The sequence below is a fragment of the Parasteatoda tepidariorum genome, chromosome 1, assembly GCF_982258835.1.
Source record: "Parasteatoda tepidariorum strain Cologne lab strain chromosome 1, Ptep-v5.0, whole genome shotgun sequence".
Classification (NCBI taxonomy): Eukaryota; Metazoa; Arthropoda; class Arachnida; order Araneae; family Theridiidae; genus Parasteatoda; species Parasteatoda tepidariorum.
Window position 1 is genome coordinate 97,857,735 of NC_141755.1, and position 21,378 is coordinate 97,879,112.

The 21,378-nt window shown below is 28.2% G+C and overlaps 2 protein-coding genes across 10 annotated transcripts in view; one reads left to right on the forward strand and one right to left on the reverse strand.

Annotated features, from left to right (window-relative positions):
- Window positions 1-13,702, reverse strand: LOC107442390 (multiple myeloma tumor-associated protein 2). Of its 6 annotated transcripts, none has more exons than XM_087169594.1 (7): window positions 13,564-13,702; window positions 11,053-11,180; window positions 7,509-7,665; window positions 5,777-5,822; window positions 5,225-5,307; window positions 2,982-3,092; window positions 1-1,334 (listed from the first exon to the last, which is right to left on the reverse strand). In XM_087169594.1, the coding sequence occupies exons 2-7, from the start codon at window positions 11,144-11,146 to the stop codon at window positions 1,139-1,141; spliced, it is 687 nt and encodes a 228-aa protein (XP_087025720.1). In that variant the 5' UTR covers window positions 11,147-11,180; window positions 13,564-13,702; the 3' UTR covers window positions 1-1,138. The 6 variants fall into 6 exon arrangements, with proteins under 6 accessions (XP_087025720.1, XP_087025713.1, XP_087025707.1 ...); XM_087169587.1 differs by lacking the exon at window positions 13,564-13,702 and adding an exon at window positions 13,286-13,420; XM_087169581.1 differs by lacking the exon at window positions 13,564-13,702 and adding an exon at window positions 12,979-13,371.
- The window catches only part of SpdS (Spermidine Synthase), a 21,165-nt gene continuing 13,347 nt past the window's right edge, over window positions 13,561-21,378 (forward strand). Inside the window, exons 1-3 of one of the 4 annotated variants that reach the window (XM_087169569.1) lie at window positions 13,602-13,704; window positions 14,058-14,087; window positions 14,500-14,587. Coding sequence is in view for 1 of the 4 variants with exons in the window: in XM_087169555.1 (XP_087025681.1) it covers window positions 13,689-13,704; window positions 14,058-14,087 (46 nt within the window). In the remaining 3 variants the exon portion in view is untranslated. Of the gene's footprint in view, window positions 13,705-13,768; window positions 13,911-14,053; window positions 14,088-14,499; window positions 14,588-21,378 lie in introns of those variants that run through there. The other 3 variants (XM_087169562.1, XM_087169555.1, XM_087169556.1) reach the window with 3 other exon arrangements.

The following is a 21,378-nucleotide window of genomic DNA, read 5'->3' on the forward strand; positions in this document are numbered from 1 at the left end:
TTATTTGAACTTCTTTTTAATGATTATAAGATGAAAAAAAATCTTTACAAGCTGTCGATGAAAATAATTAGTTTAACCCACTGAAGGTTCAGAAAATGGACAAAATTGGGAGAATGTTTCTCCACAATACAGTATTTCCCTAACCAATGAAATTTACAAACTGGTTTCGCTACACAGAGAAGATGGCAGGTTAAAATTCGACTTTTTACGTGCAAACAGGGTATCTGCTACATTTTAGATTTTCAAATTCATGACTTTTCATGAGTAGTTCCAAGAATTTTTCATAACTTAACAAAGTTACTATTTCCTCCGACAAAAACAGAACAATAAATTTAAAAAAGCATTCTAATAACATTAATTGAAATGATAGGTATAACCAAAACTGTTATACTCTGCATCTTCATATTCATAGATTTTAAATTTAAGAAACAGAGTAAAGAAAGAGTTAAAGCAATAAAATAGCTGAAAAAAATACAAAAGCAAATATTTGTTTTTCTACAGAATTATATTCTAAAGATACTTTTCTTGTTCATAAGAAAGGAAAAAAATACTTATTTTTCTGTTCTCATTTCGGAATAAAGAAAATTCGCTTATGACTGGCTTGTTCCAGCTAGAATTTTAAATTGATAAAATAAATAATAACAAAAATTCTGAAATCACAAATGCTTAAATGATAATTTAATCTAGAAATGGTTTTTTCTTTCATTTTTTTCAAAGAACACCATAATTTTTAAAGAAAATAATAAAAACATTGTTAATTTTAATAAAATATGCCTGTGAGTGGGGATTTAGTTACAAATCAGATATTCAGAACACTATGAAATTGGGGGGGGGGGGTAAATTTCATTTTAAAAATTAGATTTTTCGGCTACCTAAATCCATGACTGTCCATGATTTTTTTAATAAAATAGTTAAAATCATGACAAATTTTGTTCAATACCGAAATTCATGACTTTCCATGATTTCTCATGACTTTCCAGGTGCGCAGATACCCTGGTTTTTGCTACGCAGAGAAGATGGCAGGTTAAAATACGACTTTCTATGAGCAGAACCATCAGTGGGTTAAAAAAAGGATTATGAAGTCACTTCAAACTGTGAAGAACATATTATTATAAAAATACTTCTGAACATTTGTTGTTTAGCCGTCTGAACTGCTGTCGTGTCTTTTACGTTTTTTATGTCTCTTTTGTTTGGGATGATCACTTTCAGAGTCACTGGTGAAAGACTGATGCTTATGTTCAGATTTCTTTTTCTTTGAGGATTTTTTGTGATAATCTTCAGAATCAGTATGTTTATTCCGCTTGTGCTTCTTGGATTTCTTCTTCTTTTTTTCTCTAAAATATAGATAGATATATAAATAAGATCAAAATGAAAATTTTTTTGAAAAATAATGTAAGAAAAAAACTGGTTTCTTAGGACAGGTCGGCGTGGCAAAATGTTAGCTTGAAGCGAGCGCTAACCTCTGATTGGCCAATTTGTAAGTTAAACAGCATACTCGTAGAAGGCTTAGCTTTAATGATAACTGTCGTATGAATAAACTGCAGTTGAATTACAATGTAACGTTAACGACAGAAGCAATGGCGGACAACAGCCATCAGAGCACTGAAATCAGCCATGATTTTGATTTCGAGATGAGATTAATCTCTGAAATCAAAAAATGACCTAATTTGATAAAACAATCTGTGATTACAGATTGAAAAGTCATTTTTCTCCCTCTAAAGCACTGCTAGACAATAACACATAAAGCTATAGGAATACAATTAATAAAATAAATATTTGTTTACGTCATTAACGCATGCACAATGCAAGGTAATGTCTACGTTGGAACGAAGGCTCACGCTTTAGCTTACAAAACAGTATTTTGTTGGCGTCAGAGTATGTCTACTTCCTGCTGACGCCCAGAGAAGGCGCTTGTCTTAAGAAACCAGGCCTTAAGCAATCTTTAATGGACACATGCAGAGGCTCCTAGCAAAAATCAGAGCAAATGCACCCTGTGGCAGAATCGTGGCGACACAGTGACATTGTCGCAGAATGTTATCGAGTTCCTGCAGAAAGATTTTTCTTTTGGGAAGTAAAAAATTTACGTTTCTTTTCCCTAGAAATTTTCTGAAGTTTTCTTTTCTTCAGAATCATATTCAAAAGATGTCTTTCTCGCTCATTGGAGTGGAAAAAAATGCTTGTGATTTTTCTAATCTCATTTCAGAATAATGAAAAATAAAGAATAATGAAGTAAAATTTAGTTTTCTCTTCTGCGGAAATTTTTGCTTTAATTTTTTATACAGTTATTACTATTGACATTCACATAGTTTTTAAAATCCAATATTTTTCATACCATATAATTTATTACAACTGAATCTCGATATGAAAACACGCATTTAGTAACCCTTTTTTGAGAAGTCTGATTCGCGTGATTTTGCTGTTGATCTTTTTTTTTGGTAGTTAACTGCTACGGATTTCACGATTATTATTATTATTATTTTTTAATGTGATGATGATTTACAAAATGTGAAAAAGAAAATAATTGGTGTGTTTTTGCCTACAAAATGTGAGAATATCGCCCATAATATTAGAATAAAATATATTACATATTTAATTAAAAAATTATTTTATTTGCTCCAAAAAGCTTTTTTTTTTAAGTTGGAGCTTTTGTTATTTTAATTTAGTAGCACGTATATTTGTTATTTTTAAAAGTATCTCACAGAAAGATATTAGTATTAGAGAGGTATGTCGCAGAAGGCCTAAAAAAAATTTGGCCACAAGGATAGAAGGATAATAGGGTTGCATCAACCATATGAAATGATTTGATGATTCGCCATCTATTCAGAGCATTCCTCTATTCAATACATTAAAGAAAGTTAAGGGGAAAAAGGTTTTAAATTGATATAGTTTGGTTAAAGTGTTTAAAATATATAGTTATCATGTATGTAAAAAATTGACCAACTTTTACAATAATGATTAAAAAAAAGGCGTTTCAACTGTACCTCTTACTAAGCTCTGAGCTTTCTTGTTGACTTTCAACTTTTTTTCTTGATGTCTCAAATGAAACTCCTTCATTCGAAGGTTTTGAACTTACTCCGGCTAATAAGGCTTTTCTGAAACAATAAATCAAAGTCTTAAACTAAAAATATGCTTTCTAATTAAATAAAGTACATAATGAGGGGCACAACTTGTTTTGAAAAGGGTTTACAAGAAAAAATAATTAAGCTTGCCACAATAAATTCAGTTTTTATGTCAATTAACAATAGCATCATTATTCTGTACTGTCTTAAAAATAAAAAGACAAAGTGCAGCAATTTATATATATTTGCAAATACAGTCAGACCTCAATTTAACGAACGTCCATTTTGCAAATTTCTCTATTTTGCAATTATTTTTCGAAGAACTAAGAACATTTTGGAAATTTCTTCATAAAATAGTTTCCAAATAGCAAAATGAATTTTCTATTTAACGAACTTTTCTTTGAGATCCCCTTTCCCTATTTCCCAAAATATTTCAGACCATTTCAAACTTGTTAACGCGTTTTTATGGGGGGCATTGATTTTCGAAGCCACTTAACTTTTAGAGAAAGTAGTAAAAACCTTTTCCCCTTTTGTTTGCATTTCAAAAGCAAAATTAACGGATTTTATCAGTAACAATTAAATTTAAGAACGCATGAGGTAATGTATGTTTAAAATTACTTTCATAATAAATTCATAAATTTGGCTATAATTTTATACATAAATTTAGCTTTTTTTAGTTGAAAATGTATGTAGCATGATAGTGTAACACTGGATAATGTTTTGTTCTATTCTTGCTTTCCATGCAAATTTCTTTTATGGTTAAGATTTATAAAATAAATAGTAGATACTAGTTTACAAGATAAAGGTGCATCAATTGCTATTTTAATTATGTCTAGTGTTTATGACTTTAAACCCTGTTTTGTGTTGTTTAAGTATTTCAAAAGGTGATTTTCTATTTAATGAATTTTCCATATAACGAACTTATTATCGGGATTCAGCGAATTCATCAAATTGAAATCCGACTGTATGCATAAATTGCTGCACTTTGTATATACTTAATATTTTTAAAGTTAGAAAATATTGCAGCTTTTCTTACGTCATTTTTTTACATAAGAAAATACGGAGTTAATCTTTAAAAGATAAATTTCAATTAAATTGTAAGTAGCGTTTTTTATTGTATATCTATGTAAACCATGGTCATCATCAATTTTAAAATGGATTTTTGAACAACATTTGATCTTGTTCTGGTTAAAATCTGAGTTTTTTTCTTTTCTTTTAGTTTTAAATTTGCTTACCAATTCAAGAGACAAAATATTGAAATGTTTTGTCACTTGATTAATACTTTTGTGAAGGTGTAAATAAAAAACATTATGCATTAAAATATGTACCACAAAAAAAAGAAAAAAATATGTAGTTAACCATGTAATGGTCGACTTGGTTAAAACCTGTTAACTTGTTATTATTTTTTGCATCAGTTTTTTTCCAAGGTATATACAATTAAAATTTGTTAGGCAGGAGGAAATTTTAGATCAAATTTTTTTGAACTACAGCAGCACTTAATCATACAATATAACACTAAATTAATTGTCAAATCTACAATATTACACATTACATATTAAAAAAAACAAAAGGTTATAAATAGCTGTGTTTGAATACAGAGAATACTTATCACACTGGCATTTTTGCAAATTCTGGATAGCTTGAGAAGCACATGTTAATTACATAGGAAAACAAGAAGGTAAGAAAAGCATATAGAGTTATTAGACATTTATATAAGAACTACAGTCAAATCCTGTTTTAGCGAATTCCTAGGGACCAAAGCAATCATTATGCAATAACGAAAATTTGTTATACTGATACTACGAATTTTAACATTAACCAAAATTATTTTGGTACATACGAATTTTTCACATAAAAAAATAATAAATATTGCATTTAATTACAGTTTTGATCTATTTGTACTTTGCATGTAGAAAATATCAAATTAATGTTTTAAAAGCCCACAAAAACAATTAAATTAAAAATAACAACAGGTTTATTATCACTTACCTATTAGAAATTATGTAATTCGTAATTTTTTTTGTACAAATTTTTAATTAGTACATTGAAATTTTTGCTATTTTGGATTTTGCTAAAAGGGGTTTTGACTGTATTATGTTTTCTTTGTTGCAAAAAAATTTAAATTTACTGTAAGGTATCTAAAAATGAGAGCAAGTTAAACTCACCTTCCTGATCCTATACCTTGAACACGGTCAATATCATAATCATCCCGGCTTCCAACACTCCTTTTCAAAGCTTCTCTCATCTCCTACAATAAGTAATGTAAATAGCATTTGAATAGAAAAAAGAAAGAAAAATAATTATAAAACTCTTTGCTAGAGAGGAAGTTTCCCTGGTTGGGTACTACAAGAAATGTGAGATTAGTTATTCCTGAGCTCAAGCCACTGATCTGCTGCTGATGAGAAATAAAAATCGTCTCAAAAAGTAGTAACTACTTTAACTCAATAAAATTATCCAAATTGCAACAATGAAACAAAACATTACTCGAAAAAAATACGGATAGGTAATGCATAAAAAATATCATAGATTAAACAGAAACTAAAAAAAAAAATAAGAACTTCTGGTACACTCTTAAAAGCAACTTAATTTATAAATCAAGAATTAATTAATTTAAAGAAATTCTATAAATAAATTGAACAAATTATTTAGAAATGTGGAGCTGGAATAAAATGATTGAAGTTAAATATAATATCGCAACAACAACAAAAAAGTTTTACCTCCTTAGATAAAGGTTGGCTCTCTTTCTTTACAACATTGTGGCCCCTATTGAAAAAAAAATATTAATACAGAACAATATTTTAAAATATTTAAAAATAAATAAATACTAAATGTTAAGAATAACCCACTAACTGTTTCCTTAGTTAAAAATACCAATCTCTTTACAAGAATGAAAAAATCAAAATGCAGCAGAACACAGATTTCACATTTTCTACTGGATAAAAAAATTAAAAGCATGAAAACCTAAAATCTGGGTTAAAAAAAAAAGAGCATATTTTTCAAAGATTGACAGTTACGAGATGAACTATTAGAAAAAATGCGTAAGCTTTACTTGTTTATAGATACAATTTCAACAATATCCAATACTTACTATTGTTTGCAAATTTACTTTTTGGTTTACATTCGCAAATAAATAATGTTTCAGTTTTATGCTCTTTAACTCTTGATTAGTTGTGGATTTATCCTCTGATATTTTGCACTCATCTTTATCATTTTGATCACTATCATCGGGAGCAGACATAAAATCAGATATTGAATTAAAACTTATGGTACGAGTGCTACAGTGGATATACGAGTCCTCGACATTGGAAAATCTTCTGCCACACACAAAGTCAGTCCAAGGTATAAGCCTAGTAAGCGGCTCTATAGGGCGCTAAAGTCAAGCAAGGCTTGATTTTTTTTCCTTTTTAAAAAACTAACTTATCTGTTTTTTCGTTTTGCAAAAGCTTTTTCTTCGCTTGCTTGTTAGTGAATTAAAATGAACTTATATTTTTATAATAAAATGTTGAAATAAATCTAATAGTCTGGTAACAAAATAACTCTTCAAACTTCGTTGCAACGCAGCATTCTTTGTCTTTTCACCAGTACCAATGACATTTTGTTCTGATAATTTATGATCTGCAGATGCAGAAGACAGTCACTCATAGAGACTGTTGAGTTTCCTTTAAAATTTCTTCAAGAAAACCCTTTGGATTTTCTTGGAGTGTGTCTATAGTGATTTCACACTATGGGCACATTCAAGATAACTATGCCTATAGTGTGCAAGTGATTTGCACCTAACTTGAAATAAAATTAAACTTAAGAAAAGAGATGTGACACAAGTAAATTTACTCATTAACAATGTATAACGAAAATCTTGTGTCATTCCATCAGTTCAATAGGGAATGGTTTTTATCTCTGTTGAACACTAAAATTTAGTTTATATTTTTAAAAAATTCAATATAAATGTTGAGATGATAACATTTAATCTTTTTCTCTCACTCTTATTATTTATTTATTAGTTACTTTCGACAGCAACTCAAGCTGGATGATAAGAGAGAGAAATATTTTTCACAACAATTGATAAATAGCCATTATTTAGAGCAAAAAAAAAGAAGAAAAAAAATGTGGAAAAAGTTCTTAAAATTATAATACGTTTTGAACAAATAAGATTCCTAAAAAAAACTTGTGTTAAGTTAATGATATAATAAAATTGCCCTTTCTTAATAAATCATATCCTTTTATAAATAAATGGCTCCTTAGTTACATTCCTATGAGCTGCAGCATATTTTTTTATAAGTTCAACAATTAATAATTCTCAAACTTATAATGAAATGTTAATTTTTTTTTACTAGATCATACAGGTTACAGGTTTTTAAACACCTTCACAATTTCAAGCATCGTAATTCTTTAGAGAATCAAAGAAAAATATAGTGTAAGTAGAAAACCCATTTGATGTATAAATAAACTTACAGAGCAATTAACATGGCTTCTTCTTCGGCTTTTTTAATTGCAGCAATATCAGACTTGTGCATAGTATCTTGGGCTTCAGAATCTTTTCTTTCTTTAGCATACCATGATAAGTCTTTACCCTTTTGCCAACGACCGACAGGGGCTTTAAGGGAATGGCCTACAAAGAGATGAAATACACTTGCCTATGAACTACATATAATTTTATTAAAATACCAACAGTAGATATACTGGCAAAGAAGAGACATGTTAGAATATTTTTATAATTCAGATTATTCCACTGAAAAAAAAACATTAAAGTATGTGTAGTGTATCTACCACTATAAAAATACAACTCCAATTCCCTAGTATATAAGATATGTTAAATCGATTCTATGTTGGGGGTACCTTTTCCTAGATGAAGGTTGACATTGTCGATAACAAATCTTAGTAGATAACAATAAAAAGTAATATTGCCTCTTATTTTTTTTACTTCTATATAACTGCAAAACCTAGATTTTTAAGATTCAATTTTAAAAAAAAAAGACGTTAAAATAAATTAATTACGCATTACAAAATTTAATAAAACTCTAAGCAACATGTACATTATAAAAATATATATACACATCTTTTTAATGAAACATAACAAGATTAGCCAGAATTTTACATTTACCCCATAAAGTTAGCATCAGCGGTGATTATAAATACTTTATAAAAACAAAAACATTCAGTCCAACTTTGTTTTGTAAAAATAACAGTCTTGATTTTCAGAAAATCTCTCCGAGATTACCTCTGAATCTGAAGAGAAGGGATGGCTAGCTTCTTCCAACCAAAGTGGAAGAAACTCTATTTTAAAGAGAATATCACATCTTAAAACAGTTTTTTAAATGTATTTTAATTGCTATCCTGTTTAAATGATAGTATTAGTTTCTAAGTTATTTGATAACTAATTTTTTTTATGAGGGAAAAATGATGAACAACAATTAGAGAAAAAAATAAAATAAATTCAAAGAATTTCTAAAGAAACTAAAATAACTGTAATTTTACATAATTTTTTGTTAATGAGAATAGTAAAATTTAATTTAACAATTATATAAGGAACTATTAAAATGACATAATCAAATTTTAATAATTGAAAATTACAATTACAATACTAAATAAAAAGAATCACATACTAAACATATACACTACTCAAAAACACATATTCAATTCATAATTACGAATAACATACTAATTTTTTAATCAAATATTAAGTATGAAAACTCTCTTTTTTAAATAAATTAATATAATATAGGTACAGATTTTTAAAATTCTGTATAAAAAAAGTTTTTTTTAAGTAGATATAAATTTTTTTAAATTTAATTTCCTTAAACTTAATCTATTCTTTTAATACTTCCTAAACATTTATTTTTTAAAATTTTTTTTTATTTTTAATTTTCTTTTTCAGGTATATTTCTCATTGGCCTCAGAAATGCCAGAATTGCTCTCTCTTGTCCTTACTCAGCGGGTACCTGTGGTTAAGCCACGGCATGGTGAAGTGGCATCGCCCATGTCATACAACCAAAAACCCCTTTATAGCGCGGGTTACATTCACACAGAAGAAAGGACATAAAACATAAAGAGAGAGAAACAGGGTGCATAGCCAAATTATTCAACAAAAAATAAGCACCTTTTAAGCACTCAAAAAATAGTTTTAAGCACTTAAAAAAAATATAATAATTAGGCAGGGTTGGAAAGTTTTAGACAATTGGCGGTTTTTATCTTGTTTTAACCGTCATGTCAACAAAAAAAAACTTTTTGCATTGTTTTTCACAATTATCAAAAATCATGAAATTTTAAATTATGTAAAATTAATGGCGTTTTCATACGCTACAGACTGAGAATACGCCGAAATAGATTGGGGTTGAATTAACTGAGAAAATGTTGAATAGAACAATGTGAACTGTGTCTTCTTGCATAATTTATAGCAAAAATCCACATGGTACAGGAAAAATTTCATTTTGAAAAAGGAAAAATTAAGCACTTTTTAAAAACACCCAATGAAAAAAGCACCTTTAAGGTCTTTTAAAAATACGAAAATCGAAAACAAGCACCTTTAAGCACTTTTTAAAAATGCTACGCACCCTGAGAAAGTTACATCCATGCCAACGGTGGGATTCGAACCCACAAACACTGACTCCATAGTCCAATACAGTAACCATTAGATCAGTGATCGACCTTCTGAACATGTATAATGGTCTTATTTAGTTTCATCCATTTTATTCTATTTCTTCTGAACAAAATATAACCTGTGGTAAAGTTTATATTAAAACATTCTTTAACATATTCTTTGAATGCAGAATACCACAGTTTTATAGATAGATCACTCATCCCAGGAATATTTTTGACCGCACTGACATCACCAATATTTAAGCTAGGCCTTTGATTTGGACCAAAAATTTGTGCAGTTTTCATATACAGTTTAGTGCTGGCAGACAAAACTTGGGATTGTAGAAGGAAGATAGTCAGGGATAAGTTTCTAAAAGGATTCTCAGAATTGAAGTTGAAGATATTTTGCTTTAATAAAATTCATGTGGACAATTGTAAATCATGAGGCTCTCTGCAACTTATAGTCTGTCTACGGTAAGAACTCCCCTCGCCACTAAGTCTGCTGCTATGGAAGCAAGAATAGCACACTTCAGGGAGGGTAGCTTCTCTTCACTCTAGGGCTAACACAATAGATCAAAGAAAAAGGTTACCTTTCTCTCCCCGACCCGAGCCAAAACCTGTCCTAAACAGTGATCCCACACCCCTACTTGAAATAGCTATACTTCTCTACCACAGTCACTGCCACGGGTTCAGACAAATGGTTAGGGGAGTTCATACTTTCGACAAACTATAGCACAATTTATAGAGCTCTACTTATGTATACTTTTTGACAGTTACAAAAATAATTCAAATTTAGATGTGCGTAAATAAAATAGTTCACACATGATTTTCTATGGTTGAAAGAAATGTTTAAGTTTAGATAATGCATAGAATTAAAATTATCTTATGGTTATGAAAGTATATTTGTAAAAATAATACTTTTTATATTTCTATAAAACATCATTAAAATATAAGTGGAAGTTGTAGAAATTTGTACAGTTAATTTACTAAGAGAAATAATTTAATTTACTATTAAAATTTTAAAATATTTTTGGATTGATTATGCAAATTAATTTTGCCGGAATATAGTTAAATATTTAACGTGTCAATAATATTTATGATATTAAAATAAATTGATTGGCTATTAAAAAATTTACAAGTGATTATGAAATTTGAGAAGGTGGCAGAAATTCATGTTAAGTAACTTTTCATATTTTAAAACCCAGGATAAATATACAGGTAGAATCACATCACTCATTAAACCATAAACTTTTGATTAATATTTTTATAATAAGAGATAAGGCAAACATAACAAACATTAAGAGATATTGCAAAGTAACAAACAATAAGAGATAATGCAAAAGTAACAAACAATAAGAGATATTGTATAAATAACAAACAATAAGAGATAATGCATAAGTAACAAACAGAAAAGTCAAACCTAAATAGTTTTCTCGATGTTTGTCACTTTTTACACTCTCCCACGTAAACTGATCAGCTCCTCCACGAACTCCACCTCTTGAAGGATTATACATGCTTTACTAAAGATTATCAGTAATATCTGTTGGCCTGTAAAAATTATGTTGCTTAGAATTATCGAAGATAAAACTTTATTGTAATTCAAGTGATCAAAAATGTTTTTTCGGCAAAGAAAAAAAATTTAAAAATTGTGAATTGAAGTTCTAATTGACATTCTTGTGAATTTGAGTACATTATTTTGAGGTCAGCAGGGAGCAAAAATTATTTCTTGCCCAGACTCTCTCAGTTAAACTATTTGCTCTATATAAGCCTAGACTCTAGGTGTTTAAATTTGCTATCAAACTTAAAACTTTTGAAGGTTACCAGTGTTTTCATCATCGAAAAAAAATGGGTGAGAATTTCTCACCCTTTCTCAAAAACAGGGTGAGATTTCAAAAACTTAAGTGATATTTCTAAAAATTAAAAAAACACAAAAACTCTCAAAAAAATTTTTTTCTTTAATTATAATACTTTTTTAAAGAATTGAATATTTTTGGTGCATCATCATAGAAGATTTTGCCTTTACAAGGTATTTGTCCATCTTACATTAGCACATAAAAAATTTGAACGTCTTACATGAAGAAACCTAACCTACGGTAAACACGTTGTTGCAGAGAAATGTGTTCTGAAAGGGGTTCTGTGGTTGTGTTCTATTGTTCGAAAGGTTTTGAACAATACTGGTAAATAGGGAAGCTAGATAATGGGGCAGATGTTGAAAATAATAAAAGATCCAGAAAGAAAAGTGAAACGGATTTTATTCTATAATAATTACTTAGAGAATGCTTTTTTCGAAAATGCGAGAAATTCGTGAATTTTGAAATTGATTTATAGAATGAGCAAATTTCTCGCAGTAATAATTCTTTAATGCGAGAAAAGAAAAAAATATGCGAGATTCTCGCATTCTCGCGCTGTAGTGAAAACACTGGTTACTTACCCTTGGAATCTTCATCTATTCTAAAAATATCTTAAAATTGTCTCAATGCTGTTTGGCTAAAAAAAGACTGAAATACACCTAGAAATCTCAATTTTTCGAAACTGTCAACAACACTAAACTCTTAAGTCAATAAACTTTTATCGCCAAGCAATACACTGAACACCATCTTTAAGATGAGCTTTAAAATCAACATTTTTAAACACTAACACAGTTTTAACGCTGATAATATAAAAAAGATCATTTTTAAACTAAATTTTTTCTTGAATATCCTTTAATAATATTTCATAAAATGTTTCCCCAAACCAAATAATTAAAATAATATTCTGTTTAAGAAAACTTCAAATTGCAATTGAGTATCTTAGCTATAGACCACATTGTCTGACCTATTCTCTTACTTGTCTGCCACACCACATTGTCTTACCTATAGCGCCACATTGAATAATGCTCAAAATAGTATTAGGTTAAAAATGAAAAAATGTCTCTCTTATAGGCGATTCTAGAAATATTTGAACTTGCAGAAACGAATAAAATGATTAAATTAAAGGTTTCACTTAGGTTCTTTTTTGGTTAGCTGGGCGCAAGGAAATTCAACTACTATTTTTATAATTTTTTTATTTCATTTAATTTTTATGCGTTTAAGAAAATAAATACATAAAAAAGTTGGTAGAGGTCTACACTTTTTTACGATTTTCGCTTTGCGTAAGGCAAAGAAAAATGCACAATTATTTGAATAAGAAATTAGAATATCTTATAATATCTATTAGAATATCTTTTTGGAACTACAAGCATTGACTGCAATAAATTAAAAAAATTAATATTACTGACTTAATACAAACCAGTCGCAATAATATATGTTGCTAAAGTATAATTTTTGATTGATTGAATCATTTTTGACCTAATAATGTTTAGTTTTACCTCGCTAATATGATTGATAATCAAGAAAAATATTCATTTCATTCTTATGTACAACTGCTTGTTTAATAAACTTGGTTCTCTTTAATAAATTCTTGATCTGTCCTAAGACGAGAATTATATATCTCTAACTAATAATAAAATTTAACAAAATCTCTTGTTTACATTCAATAACGGGTGTTTTTAATTAAATGATATTGAAAACTTGCACTAAAAAGTTTGGAGCGGTTGATGATCGTAAAATACGAAAAAGTTCAATTAATTACATATCAACACATGAAACACAAAAGTTGAAAAGATTCAATGAGACCTTTTGTGTATTAAAAACACCAGAAAACTTGTTCTAGTTGAAAAAATCAACTCGTATTTTTCGACTGAAAAGTTGGTAAAAAACAAGTGAAGTTAATCTTTAATGAACGACAACTGCAAATCATTTTCCAAACTTAATATATTTCGAATCTTGAATGTTCATTTTATATAATTTGTTTACTTTCCATCATGCTGTATTGTTGTCGCTCAGATGCACACAGATATGCGTAAACACTTGAGCAAAGTTATATAAAACCATTAATCAAATTTGATGATTACCTCTTCACATGTCTTTCAGTACGAAAAATTGTGTTGAAACTTTGTTAAAAGGTGTTTTTTTCTGAACAAAAAAACAATTGGAAATATTTTTAAGCGAATAACGTAAACCTGAAGGTTAATTAAACATGACCAATCTGGCAAGTACATTATGACTAATTAATTATTTATTTTGGGGTTAATATACTGTCTGGGAACGTAGATTTTTGTGATAATTTAAGTAGTTTATCATTTGACCTTTTGCCCTTAAAAGTAAATCAACTAGATTGATTTCTCTACTTGTTACATTTCTGTGGTGCTTCGTAGAAAAGTAGCAACTGCGATTTGCCGGCTTAACACACTTTTTCGAGGTATAGTTGAGAATACCTGCTTTATTATTTTATTGGCAGGAATGTTTAGATTTTTGTTTATTCAGTATATTTTCTTATATATTCACTATGTATTTTAAAAAGAAAGCTGGTATGTTTTATTAATTTTTATTTATTTATTTCAGGAAGATTACTCTGAAGAAGTATTCAGTAAATTTGGTAAGCTTTCATTCTGATGCTATGCTAAAACTACTAATATTCAAATCAGAATTTTATCAACTATCAATTTTATCAAAAATTTCATTTATTCAAATGTTTGAATTTTTCTATTAACACATTTACTTCACTTTCTGAATAGTTTAATAAAAATCTGAGGTTTTTTTTTTTTTGCAATATTTTTAAAAGTTTGTATTGATTTTGATTAAAATTTGCCATTTTTATATTTTTAAAAATATGACTTTGAAAGTTAGATTTTTTTTAAAATAAAAGATACTTCCAAAAAAATCCCAATTTTAAAACTTTTTCTTTTAGTTTTATGATCTTTTTTGATTTTGAAATAGTGTTCACCTAATATAGATTTTTTTAAAAGTAAAATAATGAAATTTTTGAATCCATGTGTCCTACTTTATAGTGAGACCAGTGAATTGAATCTTCCAAGCTTTTATATTAACTAAGCGAGGCTGTTATCAAATGTTGCCAAACCTGGTCTTAGCATCTTGGTGAGTTGTAGCTAGAATTTTGCATGCGATGAATGCGTCTTGTGAAAAAGAGATTTTTGTTTATTTGAATTCTACAAATGCATGATAATCAAACAAGTTTTGCTCATTTATTCAAGAATTGTGTAAAATCTGATGAATTTTTTCTTTATTTTTGTTATCAAAACTTTTTAGCAATATATGAACTTTACTTTCAAAAAGTATTTTGAAAAAATTATTCAATAGAAAAAAATTAAAAGATTAAAATAATCTAGAAAAAAAAAATCAGTTCCAAGGAAATACAGTAAAATCTTGCTACAACAATATTTTTGGAACTAAATAAATATATTATTGTAGAGGGATATATTATTATATGAAGGGCCTACATGCTTTGGGGACACAATATGATTTTTTTAAAATTTTAATGTTATATATGCAGAGGTCTGTCTATGTTTTTCTGAGAGGTACCTATTTTGTGAAAATTTAGACATAATTTGTGAAAATTATATTAAAAAATCAACACAAAAATATGGATTTATCATTTAACCCTTTATCTACTGACGGTACTTATAAGTACCAATAACTTTAAACTAATAATTACTTTAAACTAACTAATTAAAACTGTACTTTTAAGTACCACCTTAATAAATTAGTTCTAACGAAATAAATTTCGCACCGGGGAGATTTTATTTCTTGTATATTCTTTAGTTATCAATATGGTAGCTAAAAAAAAATATATTTATGAAAATTTTTTCAGTAGTTCATAATATAATGCCGTAGATAAAGGGTTAAGTTGAATTTGTGAAGGTACCGCTAAACGGTAGTAAATTTGGCTTGGACAGACCCCTGATATGTGTTAACTATAAATGTATATACAGTCAAACCTCAATATCTCGAACTTGAAGGGAGAGGAGAAAAAATTCGAGATACCAAAAATTCGAATTATCAAAAATCGCATGTTATTGCAGGGGTCTGTTTAGAAGAAATTTGGGTCCGTTATCGGACCCTTCACAAAATATCTTTTCATAAAAACGGACCCTTCACAAAATATTTTAACTTAAAAACGGATCCTTCGCAAAATATTTGAACTTAAAAACGGACCCTTCACAAAATAATTTATCTTTTAATCGGACCCTTCACAAATTTGTTTATCTTCATTATTGTTTTGTTAATCGAATAAACCCTTTCCAGGAAGGGGGGGGCGAAAGACAGATGTAAACGAACTAAATTTTGTCTTCGGCAGACACATCTTCCTTTATTCGTCCGAAATGAATATTCTGCTTTCAGCAGTATAGGTTAAATACCAAATATTTATATGCCGCATCGCTAATTTAGTAGCTGCAATTGCTGTTTATTTTTTAAAATTTAATTTTTTTAATTATAATTTTACAGTTTTAAGGATAATCTTGTATGTCTTTACAATTTAAAAATTCCTTGAAAAAGTTTTTTTGCAATAACGGACTCTATTTGCACAAATTCACAGAAGCGGACCCTGGTTGAAAGAATGTGAGTAATTTTTTCACAATTTCACAAAAAACTGACCTTTCACAAAATGTCTGGACAGACCTCTGTATTGATTTTAGAATAAAGAAAAATGCTCTTCACATACCTTATTTACTATTCCATATTTATTCTAAAAACACTTTTTACACTTTCATTTAAAAAAAAATATTCAATTGTTGCTTGCTTTAGAGATCTGTAAGAAAGTTTGTCTATAACACTTTCTAAGTGGACTATAGCTTTAAATGTCTCCTCTGACATATTTGGCTGCCTCTCAATAAATCTCCTTACAGTGTCCACTGCAGAAAGTGCTTGTTTGTTAGTAACATTGGGCGGTAAATCATCGATTTCCTCATCCTCTTCTTCTGATAGTTCACAAGAAGCTTTCGTTTGAGGGATGATATCATTGTCATCCCACTAACCACAAACTGTTACTGTATCATCTAATTTTACAAAGTCATGAAATTCCATGTCATCAAGTTTCATGAGTTCTGTCAATCATTTTCGGTGTAGTTTTCAGCAGAATTAACGATATTGATTGTTTGACTACTTTTGTGATCTTTAATGCATCCAGCCCTCTTGAAGCCATTCATTATCGTAGAGGAAGACACATCATTCCATGCCACTGATGTCTTTATGTACATTTTTTAAAAGAAGTTTATCATTATGTGAATTGGTTTTTTATTCTTAAATTTTTTTATTTTTTTGGAATATTTTTTTATTTTCAAAAAAAAACTACACTATTTATGGAGAAAAAAAATTAAAGTTATCGAGGGATTGGAGGAAAAAATTTGTGAAATCAAGTTTTTTTTAGCATTTGTATTGGAAATTTGAAGGGAATTTTTGTTTCTTTGAGATATCTAAAAATTCGGGAAATCGAAGTTCGAGTTAGCGAGGTGCGACTGTATTAATTTGCAGATTGGTTAATTATTGTTAAATATTTAAAACAATTGAAACAAAATAAGATCAGAAATATATTGAAAACCGTTTTTATTGAAAATAATTCGATATTTTCAAGTGTTTATTCATTCTTCTGACTGTTAAGTCAAGTATGCACTGTGTTCAAAGTACGAAAATTATTCTCGTGTGTGAATGGTGCTCCACCCACCCTCTGCGGAAAAAATTCTCTTTAACGTGATGCTTATGGTCATTTGTAACTCTTGATCAGCTTTTAACATGATGGAAATGAAATCAGAAAGGAATGTTACGTCTGTTACTTTTTAAGAGATAAGGGAAGCAATTCTAAGAATGGACGCTCTTGGGGTGGTCAGCAGTGTGTCTCAGTAAAAAAAGGCAAAATATTATAAAATAATTTTTTTTTTCATTATCTGAAATCCAAGAATAAATGGAGAAAATAAGTTTGAAATTTAGAAAAAAAATCGTTTTGCAGGGGTTTATTGCTTCAGAGAATATTGTAATATTGAGTGGAGTATAACATTAATTCATATGAAAGTTCATCGGGACCGCAAAACATTGTCGTAATAGAGGGAGTTATTGTTGTATCGGATATTGTAGTAGCAAGAGTTCACAGTACAGTAGGGAACCGATTATCCGGAACGATCGGGACTATCGCTATTCCGGATAACTGATTTTTCCGGTTTTCTGAATCGCTACAAAAAGACGTTTTTTTTAATTGTTAAACCCAACTAAAAAAAAAATATTTGGTATTAATCTTAAAGGGAAGAAAAAACGTTGAAGTAATACACTAATGATTATTTCCAAAATGATTGTAAGGTAAACATCTTTCAAAAAAGAAAGGAAAATCCTAAAGTTTATGAGAAATTGTTTTTTTTTTTTTTAAATGGCGGGAAAATGTATTGAATTTCGTTCCGGTTTTTTGGTTTTCCGGTTTTCTGAATTCCGGATAACGGGTTCCGTACTGTATTAGGCTCTGAGAATTTTCTGCACCCTTGCTTATATGTGCATGAATATTTCCAATAAATCATAACTATAATATATTCTATGGTAAATATGCAACTAGTATAATTTATGAAAAATATAATTGTTTGTTCAAATGAGTTAATACTTTTTTCAGTAAATCAATTCAATTGTTTTATCAAATTAATTTCGTTATTGATTACAGTTATTAGTAGATTTGAAAATAACCATTCGCCACGTGACGAGAAAAAAAAGGTGGCAACTTAAATTAAATTAACAACCTATCACTTTTTTTTTAAAAGAAAATTTTTAATTATTAAAGAAGTACATCAATGTCAAAAGAAACTCTGGAAAACAGAATTTTTATTAAAATGTTCAATGTCTCCCTTTAAAATTTTGATCCTTTAGAATCCATCATTATTGGGTGGAAAGATTCACATGGCAGGAAAGTTCTTCAACAATTCACATATTTCATTTAAAGATAATTTGTATCAACATATATTTTTTAAAAATATACTTGAAAATCAGTATGTATAACTAATTTTTTTCACGCATTGTTTCAATTGAATTAACTTTTTATAAGTTGTAGATTATTTCTAAAATGAATTTTTGTTTAAAAAAATATAGAATTTAATTCTAGCAGAAAAAGGTTTGAGGAAAAAGTAGCTATTAAATGAAAAGGACCTATCGATATCAGTCACCACCTTATTAGGTTTGAGAAAAAAGTGGGGCTACTAAGTTATTACAGTCTACCTGCCCCTTGCTACTAACTGAAAATGCAAATTTTCGGATCTAGTGATATGAATAAATTTCGTAATAAGTACTTATATGCTCATTTTTTTTTTTTTAATATTTGTCATTTATTTATACCATGTATTATACATGTGTAGGGAAATATATATAAATTTACGTATCAAATGGTACATAATTTATTGACTAAAATAAAAGAATAACAACAGTTCATTGTGGTCTAGGGATTCACAAAGGTTAAGGCACAAATGCCCTGCTTACAGCAATGTGGTTAGTATTGCTCACAAGCCGCCTTTACTTCCTAGATAAGCTGGTACCTATCAATATAAAGGGCTTCAAACCACCACTTTACAATCAAATCCCAGTTCTTCAGAACAGTTTAGTGCCTTACTCACTAACCAATCGTGTTTTACTAGAATAATTATGTATAAAATTGTTAAACCAGTGGTGGAACATAGCATATAGTGAAAATATTAGTAACAAAATAATTTCTTATTTATTAAAGCAAATGAATTACATGCCTATATATGATTCGGTCAAATTTGGAATTTTATTCGCATGATAATCCATTCTCCCTGAAATATAAGTTTGTGCATTCATGTATCAAATGCCTGCCTTCCACCCTCTTACATTTTATGCATCAGACAATATCTTTTATTTTTGTTTTATCATATATATTTTTTAAATATATTTTTGTTTTATTATATTTTTGTTTATGTTTACAACTCATTCTTAATAATTCTTTTTGATTTTTGCTTTTTTTTAAGCTGTGATAAATTAAGTTTACTTTTTATTTAATTTGCATTACATGCTAATATTAGTATATCAAGTTAATCTTTAATAATTATGATTTATTTATGAAGTGGGATTATTTATTACAATTTCATCTCTTCAGTATTTCTAAATATATGTAGAAAAATAGCATTTTCTTTTAATTTACATGACTCGAGATACATTCTTTTATTCTTTTAAAATCTCACTCTTGTTCAATTTTGCATCATGCAGGTACGAAGTATAAAATTAAATTAAACATGGATAGAAAATTAATCAATGATTTTTCATCAAAAGTGTCTGCTATTGAATTTCAAAATGTTATTATTTTTAAAGATTTTTTTTTCTCTTTCTTTTCTTTTGTCTTTACTACCATTTTTTTCTCCTGTGGTATTATTGAATAAATATACTCCGAATTGAAGTAAAATAAAATCTACAATGTAATGTTTAAATTATTATTACTAATTTTTTGTGGTTCACTGTATATTTTGACCACAGCACTATCAGTACATACTGCTATATTAGACTGGAATTTTTTAAAAATATGTCTGTTAACCTGGAAAAGTCAGGGAATATTAGAACCCCTGGCAACCCTGTTCCAACATTTTTCATTTCAAAATTTGCTCTGTTAATAATGGATATCCCAAAAGGGACAAGAGATTTGAAAGACCAAAGAGAAACATGTAATTTACTACATATTAAAACAAGTTATTTATTCTAAGCAAAGTTATAAAAAAATTAGGTCTTAAATTTATTAGTTTGTCTACTGATAGTCATAAATAAGCCTGTAAAATATTGTTTTTAAAAACAACCCCGTTTGCAACACCAAAGGGAGGGCAGAATTAACAAAGGCAATATGTTGCATTGCTTTAACACGCAACATGTAAGATTGTTGTATAGTTTTTGTTTACATTGCCATTTGTTGATGAACTTTGTAACTGATTTTAAAATTTTGTTTCTGAAGCATATTACATTAAATTATACAATGTTATTGTTGACCATTTTTCTCTGGTTAATTTTTCAAATGATCTGTCATTTTTGAGAAATAATGTTAAAAGATTATTAGTACTCATTAAACATAAATAAGTTAATAGTTTCTGTGACTATTATTTTTTTTTTTTTGTCATTAAAAATTACATAATGCTTTTCTACTGATTAGATTTTATCGTAGCAATGTAACCTGAGTGTAATTCTTCTATCATTGACATTTAATTTATAGGAAATAAAATTTTTAACGTGATATATTTTTTCTCTAATCAAAATCAGTTACTTGTGCTAACAATAACTTAATTTTCATTTTTATTTTTAATTTCTCCTAAAATCTTAGTTACAATAATATAATACTGTGTTTATAATTATACCTAAAAACTATTTGAAAATATTTACCTTAAAATAATTGTTTTTATTAGTGCATTAATTAATCAGTTCAATTTATAAAATATAAGTCTTTTTTTTAATAGCTTGGGCTTTTTATAATGCAATACAAGATCTATAAAGTTCTTAAACTCTTTAAATTGCATTAATTTTAAAATTGCTCAAGCAGATCAAAATTGATAAGTTTGTTAGTTTTCTTGTACTAATGTTTTTGATTGCGTAAATTTTTATGTTTTGATCTATTTATATTCGAAAATTATTCTAGAGCCTTAATATTTATCTGTTGCCATGTTTTGTAGATAAATTTAATGATATGTGAAATGATAACACAAAATTCTAAAAAAGGCAAACCCTCGCAAATCAAGGCTTATCTTCTAGAGATATATATCTTTAGAGAAGAAGAGATTATCTAGAATATCTCTTTAGAGATATTCTACTGTTAATTATGAATCTCATTTATAGTTTTACTATTTGATTATTTTAAATCAAAATTTCTCTAATCTGAAAATTTTTTACTACCATTGGCTTAAAAATTGTTTTAT